The 7,596-nt window shown below is 32.1% G+C and overlaps 1 protein-coding gene across 1 annotated transcript; it reads right to left on the reverse strand.

Annotated features, from left to right (window-relative positions):
• Nucleotides 1-3,745: 3,745 nt before the first annotated feature.
• On the reverse strand, nucleotides 3,746-6,285 carry LOC145114462 (protein OSB1, mitochondrial-like). The gene is made up of 5 exons (XM_079050476.1): nucleotides 5,700-6,285; nucleotides 5,397-5,535; nucleotides 5,193-5,292; nucleotides 4,145-4,254; nucleotides 3,746-4,064 (listed from the first exon to the last, which is right to left on the reverse strand). The coding sequence occupies exons 1-5, from the start codon at nucleotides 6,203-6,205 to the stop codon at nucleotides 3,876-3,878; spliced, it is 1,044 nt and encodes a 347-aa protein (XP_078906602.1). The 5' UTR covers nucleotides 6,206-6,285; the 3' UTR covers nucleotides 3,746-3,875.
• Between the last annotated feature and the right edge of the window lie 1,311 nt (nucleotides 6,286-7,596).

The raw sequence follows: 7,596 nt of genomic DNA on the forward strand, positions 1-7,596 counted from the left end.
AGAAGCAAGTGTTTGAAGAAGATGAATATGAGTCGGGTGGAATTGGAATATTGGAAAAACTTAGATATTAGAAGAAGTGAACATTTAAATATATGAAAATTGTATGTTTTTTTATTATTAAACTTATTTTAGACTTGTAATATGATGTTTCATGACTTATATGTTTAAATACTAGTTGTGACTTTTTTATGGTTATTTACTTATTATATATATTTTTTATTAATAATTTATGGTCCCGAATTCCTGATTAATCTTCGTCGAGACCAATTAATCTTTTAACCTCCGTCAACCATGAGCTACCGCCGATCGAATTTTACAACCTTGGTATTTATACTTCTAAAAATATAAACACGTTTTGTAGAAGTATAAATACATAATAATATTTCAATATATATATATATATATATATATATATATATATATATATATATATATATATATATATATATATATATATATATATATATATATACTTCCAAAAATTTACGTTTTAAACGGTATGACGAAACAAGAAAACCCATATGTATAAAGAAATAATATTTAAAAGAAAAACATAAATACAATATTTAATTAAACATTTTTTTTATATAATTTTGTTTTTTATTCTGCATGAATACATATTATATAAAAAAATACTTAAGGTATATATATATATATATATATATATATATATATATATATATATATATATATATATATATATATATATATATATATATATATATATATATATATATATATATATATATAAAGAAAGAAATGGATGAGGGTGAATTAGTCTTTTTAGAACGGACAGGAACCAAGCGTGCATTAAAAATATAAAATAGGGACGATCCAAGTTAAAAAAAAATTGTTATGGACTAAGAACGCGGATTACCCTAAACTACAGGGACCATCATCAAGTTTTTAGCAGTCCTTGAACAATATAGAAAGGAAAAAATTGCAAAAATGGACTATATTGTTGAAAAAATTATGTGATTTTGGTCCAAAAAGTTTTTGTGGTGTAGTACTGGTCTAATTTTGGATACCTTATGCGGATTTGGTCCTTATGATTGACATTCTTGTGTGTTTTTGGTTTATACTCAACCTAAAATGACGAATATACCCTTAGATAATTTTTTTAATTAATTTCTTATTATTTCAATTAAAAAGAAAAAGAAAACTCTCTCTCTCTCTCTCTCTCTCTCTATATATATATATATATATATATATATATATATATATATATATATATATATATATATATATATATATATATATACAAAATTAATTAAACTTTGATATTAAGAACTCAAAATTATTAAACAATTATTTTAAATAAATTATTAATTAAAAGATATTTTTTAATTGTATAAAATTATATTCGTTATTTTAAATAAATACGTGAAATTATATCACATTATAATTTGTATTAATTTTATTATAATTTTTATTTTAATATTATTCATTTAATTTAATTAGAGTGTGAAATTTAAAATTTGAAATTTAAAATAGAAAATTAATAAGTTGACAAATGACATTCATTAATTAGGAGGCCTAATAAGATGTCACATGTCAAAAAAAGAATAAAATATACATTAATTAGGAGGCTTAATATGATGACACATGTCAAAAGAAGATTAAAACTATTCTTTTATTAGAATATATATATATATATATATATATATATATATATATATATATATATATATATATATATATATAGTAGGTGTGAATCCCGTGTACTACACGGGTTGTTTAAAATAAATTATAGATAAAAATATAAAGTTTAAATATTTTTTTTAAAGAGAACATTAAATATCAATAAAAAACAACAAAGTATGATTATTTTTTTTATATAGACCATTTACCTAAAATTACAATGAACTTAAAAAAACATGTCAGTTTTGAATTATATATATTGAAGGAAACATATTAAAATTTGAAAATATAGGGAAACAAATTAATGACACATTAATTACTTTATATAACCTAAAAATTAGATAGTTAATTAAGAAAATCAAAAATTACCACAAAATGACAAGTGAAAATTAATTTTTAAGAATTAACCACAAAATTTCATGTGTCCAAATGCATAAGAAATTGACAAGTGGCAAAAAGTTCTTTATTTATTAGGGAGGATATATATATATATATATATATATATATATATATATATATATATATATATATATACAGAGAGAGAGAGAGAGAGAGATGTGACATAACCCAAAAACTGAAGAACACACCTCCATTTCACAGTGTACAGTACAAATATGCAAACTCATCATCTTCATCATCTCCATCGGATTTTGACGTCAACGTGAATGCAATTTAAATTCCGACAACCACTTTCAGAAGTCCAGAAGTCCTTGAAGAACAGAAGCCAAATGAACGCTAGTACCTCCGATCAACCAAAACTGTTCGTTCCTCCACCATTCTTCTAAATCAATCGCTAAACCTATAAATGATATGAAATACACAGACGAAATTGAATTTTAGAAATCGATTGTTCTTGAAAACCCATTACCCATAAGCTTTTTTAGATTCCGAAATCGATTTCCAGTTCTAGAAACAAACCCAGAAATTTGATTGTTCTTGAAGAGACAACCCTGAAAATTGATTGTTCCTTTGTGTGTGTATGTGTCAAAGAGGATTTGTATATGCATCTGTGATCCCCACTGCAAATCATTTGTAGGTTCAGACATGACTTTGATTCATCGGTCGGCCATAAACCGTTCACCATCACTCAATGATACTTTCAACCGGGATTAGGGTTGAGAAGGAGATGCAGGTTTATATTAACAGAAGAACCTACATCTAGATCTAAAGTCGTCGTCGGAGTTTGAATGTATGTCTTGACCCAATTTATTATCCTATTCTACAGCCGTTCTCCCACCACTGAAGGATTCATGGCTGGTGGGTGGTTCGATTTGGGTTTAAATTCCCCTATCGTCTCTGTTGATCCAGTTGGTCACTCCTTCCCCGATGTACAAACTGATCAGTGGCGTCTGAAGGTTTTCGGGCGGCATCTGGCGGCGGACGGTGTAGGTGAATAGTGGTGGCAGTCGGGGTGTTCTTGATAGAGTGAAAGAGATGTAAGAGGAGTAGAAGAGATGAGAGGTACCACCGGTGATGAGAGAGAGAGAGAGAGAGAGAGAGAGAGAGAGAGAGAGAGAATATGTGTGTATGTGAGTGAGAGAGAGTGACAGAGAGATAGTGGGATATTCTATAACTTTTAATTACTAAAAATCATTAACATTAATTAAAAAAAAACAAAAAAAAAAAAACAAATAAGCGGGGCATAATCGTCTTTTTAAGTGGCTAGGGACCAAAACCGATTAAAATATTCAATTTTGAACCTGTGGTACACCACCAAAACTTTTTGGACCAAAATCACAGAAATTTGTCAGCCACAATGACCATTTTTTCAATTTTGACTATAGAGAGCAAAACAAATTTGCAATATATTCATGCACATATTTAACCCTAAATAAATTAAGGGGTATTTGGATAGGGAAAAAAAAAAGGTGTTTATTGCTATCGCTTGTTCCTGTGGATAAGAATTCTTAAAAATCAGCTTAAAGCTAAATAAGCTGATTTTAATAAGCATCTCCCCCTTTGCTTATTGCTTATTTGCTTATTCCCACCGCAATAAGCTAATAAGCTAAAAACTAATTTATCCAAACACCCCTTTAGTGTTAACTCAGGAACTTAGAGTTTTGCCCCACTTTCCAAAAATCCATGTTCCAGTTATATCAAAAAAAAAAAAAAAGGATATCTATATTTATACGAATAAAAAGACAGATTGTTAAACATACAATATAAGCTGCCTAATTTAACTATAGCACATAGATATAAAAATTAAAAAAAGTAGAAATCTGGACATGAAATCTTTAATAAGGTGTCAAGTTGTCTCCAAACATAGAATCTGAGCGTGATCTAGGGTTTTGTTGTTGAAAAGATTCCATTCTTGAATCCAATATTGATAACTGAGATTTAACCCAAGATGGATTGTACCTTCCTTCAACCCATAAAGCTTCACCCGTGTCTTTGTGTTTGAAATCCGGATACTTTGGACTCCTCTGTTATTATGTTAACCATTTTATCAATTTCTATTTTAAAGGTGTAGTAAGTTATATGAATATGATGTATGTATGTATACCTTATTTTTTCTATTATCCCACCATTCAGAAGGATTTGCAAAGAAAGCTTGCCATAGTTCCTCAGTTGATGCTGACCCGTTTGCAGCAGCATACATCTTTTGCTTTTTACCTGTTCAAGTGCACAAAAATAATTCTCAATCAAAATTTACATTTTCTTACAATTATTTTCATTTGCAGATTGTCAATTACTAAGAAAGCAACAACACTCACTCATAACATTGATTTAGGTCTGTTAGGTTTTTGTATTTTGTCGTTATTGAAGGGTCCTCTAGACATTTGACAAATAATCAAAAAAGCAATTTTATTTTGCAATAATTACTAGGAACCACCAAAAAGTAAAACAAAAATGATTTACTTCTGTTGGGTTTTAATACATTGTGTTTAATGATTTAGTTATGTTGGGTTTTCATATTGAATCATTATTAAAGGGTACTTTATAGATATATGAAAAGAAGAAAACACATGTTCACAAGATGCCAAATTCAGGCCTTCAGGGCATCATGAAGTGCGTGTAAAATGTGAAATCGAAATGTTTGACTATTAATCAAATGTCTAAAATACCCTTATTAGCTTCAAAACAGAGAAACTTTCGTGACTTGAAAAAAGCTATGCTATCAGTATTTTCACTATTTTGTATTAATCACTTAAAAACACGATTTAGGTTATATGTTATGTTTTCATATTTTCATATTTTGTCATATTATGAAAGGATATTTTAGATAACTGACTAATAATCAAACACTTTCTAAAACTATTTGCTCATACACACCACAAATTTAAGAGCAATGAGAGAGTACAAAATAGTGAAATCAAAACATTTGACTATTAGTCAAATATCTAAAATAGCCTTTAATAGCTTCAAAACAGAGGAAATTTGCGACCCAAAAAACAATTACTATTAGTATTTTCATTATTTTGTAATATAATTCAACAAAATCACTGATAACGTTGATTTATGTCTCTTAGGTTTCAATGAGTTGCAATCATTAAAAGGCAGTTTAGATATCTCATAAATGATCAGACACTTTCTGAAATATAAGTAATTGCCTGTTGTCATGGAGCTGGAGCTGGAGCTGGAGTTGGAGTTGAAGTCTTGATCATTAGAAGGTGGGCTTCTTTCAACAAAATTCAGCTGTTGAACAACTACCTGCCACCATTTACAAGTATTTAAAAAAAGGAACATATGATTCGTTAAATCATAGAACATAAAGGTTAGCAAGAATGACAATAGTTAGTGAATTACAAGGTAACCTTATAGTAAGTTTGCTGTTTCCCATCATCACTATCAACTGTATCTGAAACAATACGACCCGATACGTATATTTGTTGTCCCTTCTCCACATGTTGAGAAGCAATATGTGCCAAATCATCCCAAAACGTTAAGTTGATCCTGAAATCGACCATAAACGTTCAAAATCTGGATCATTGTAGCTAAACCCCCAAAAACAAAATACGAATCAAGCACTAATTTCAAACGATTCCGGCCTACCAACATAGTTCAAAATTGAACCATAAACCAATTGATATATCAATGAATTTATCCCGTAAATTTACCAGGTAGTATCGGTGGACGATTTTTTGACGGCAAGGCGACACCAAGCGAGGACTTTACCGGAGCTAAGTTGCTTAAATTCAACCGGAGTACCAACGTTTCCGATAAGTTGAACGGAGTTACACAACTCCTTCGTCCATGGAACTTCAGTAGGTCTAGGGTACTGATGACTACTTCCCAGTAAACCCTTCTCATACTCATAGTGACCATTGTTGGCGTTACCTCCGCTGTTGTTGTTGTAATCGAACGATGACTTCACATAGCCACCATTTGTGCTAAGCGATAATCTGCTGCTGAATTTTTTGTCTAATGATGACGATGATGTAGAGCATGTGAACATACGAGTAATAGGTCGAGTATGGTTGAGGGTATTGGGCAGATGTGTACTGGGAACCCATTGAGGGTTATTTGTGAAGAAATTTTGAAGTATTGTCGCCATTTTTGCGCTCTTGTTGATTCTACTTCTGAGTGAGAGATAAGGAGAGGGGGAGGACTTCTGGGCTAACATGAGTCTTTTAGGGTTCGCCTTAGACGCAAGGAGCCCAGGTTGCAGGGCGTATGACCCACTTGGATTGGTGTAGTGATTAGTGAATTAGGGAAACCGTCGATACGGTTGATTTACGGGACATTTATAAAACTAATCATATTTCAAGTTGCTATTACAGAAACCGTATTACGTGATTATGTCATCATCAAAATTGTTTTTTTAACAAAATCATATATTTCGTGTTAGACACAGGAGATAAACAGATTGCTTGGATTCTCTGAAAGTCATGATTCACTATCAAATTGAAATATTTCGATGATACAAATCGAACACTCAGTTGGATAAACTTCAGAGAACAAATCAAAGAATGTATATGTAAATGTTCTTAGAGAAGATGTACCAGAAAATGACCAAAAACGGCTATATGATTCCTGTCTGAAAACTGTCACTAAACAGTTACAAACTGTCATCAAAACAATCAAATCTGTCATAAAACGGATCTCATGGAAAAAAGGGTCATCAAAACTACCAAACCAGCCAGGGGTTGCCGCCCCTTGGACCCCGCTCCTAGGGGCGCTGCCCCCGGACCCCCGTTCGTTTAGGGGTTTCAACCCTAAATGTAACGCCCCGATTCTCAGGTATCGATTTTAAATAAGAATTTCATTGATTCAAGGTCTACTCGACGAGTTGGTTGCCTTACTCGTCGAGTAGCAGCGGGTTGGTCCGCATGTTTTTAGTGACCTACTCGCCGAGTCCAATAAGGGACTCGATGAGTAGGAGCTGGAGGAAGAAACCCTAATTTCCGGGGTTTTGCACCCTATTTAAGGATCACTTATTTCCCCTAACCTCTCGTACTGCCTCCCTCGAATTCAGAAACCCTAATTGTGCTTTCCCTCTATTTTGTGTGTTTCTTATCTTGAAAGAAGATTTTTGGAGTAAAGGGGCTTGGAGTTCAAGAAGTTTGAAGCAAGGGGATGTTGTAGATCTGGATTCTTCTCTGTTTTGGCACTGTTTTGAAGGTAACAAGTTGCTACCTTGACTCTCCTTTAGTTAGATCTCTTCATTTATGGGTTTAGAGCCTATTTGGGGTTTTTGAGGTGGTTCTCCGTTTTGGGTTAAGATCTGAGGTTTGCAACCTCAGATCTGGACTCCTTTAGTCCCTCCTTGTCATAAAGTATCAGTCTTTGTCAAGCTATGACCTTTCCTCTACCTTAATCTACTCCTTTAGCTTGTTTTGGGGCATTATCATCTTGCATGCACGTAAAGTTTGCAACTTTACGTGATAATCATGCCCTGGGAGCTTAGATCTGCAATATGGAGCCTTTGCATGACTTAATAAGCATCTGCATGGTTGAAGGATTGAAGGGACTCGGCGAGTCGCAAGGTCGACTCGGCGAGTCATATGAAGATAG

The sequence above is a fragment of the Lactuca virosa genome, chromosome 5 (assembly GCF_052849685.1).
Source record: "Lactuca virosa cultivar CGN04683 chromosome 5, Lactuca_virosa_CGN04683_v6, whole genome shotgun sequence".
NCBI lineage: Eukaryota > Viridiplantae > Streptophyta > Magnoliopsida > Asterales > Asteraceae > Lactuca > Lactuca virosa.

Coding starts and splice junctions, on each gene's coding strand:
- LOC145114462 (XM_079050476.1), bottom strand. CDS start 6,205: ATGTTAGCCCAGAAGTCCTCCCCCTCTCCTTATCTCTCACTCAGAAGT. Junction 5,536..5,699: donor TCGTCCACCGATACTACCTG/GTAAATTTACGG, acceptor GGTCGATTTCAG/GATCAACTTAACGTTTTGGG. Junction 4,065..4,144: donor GGGATAATAGAAAAAATAAG/GTATACATACAT, acceptor ACATAATAACAG/AGGAGTCCAAAGTATCCGGA.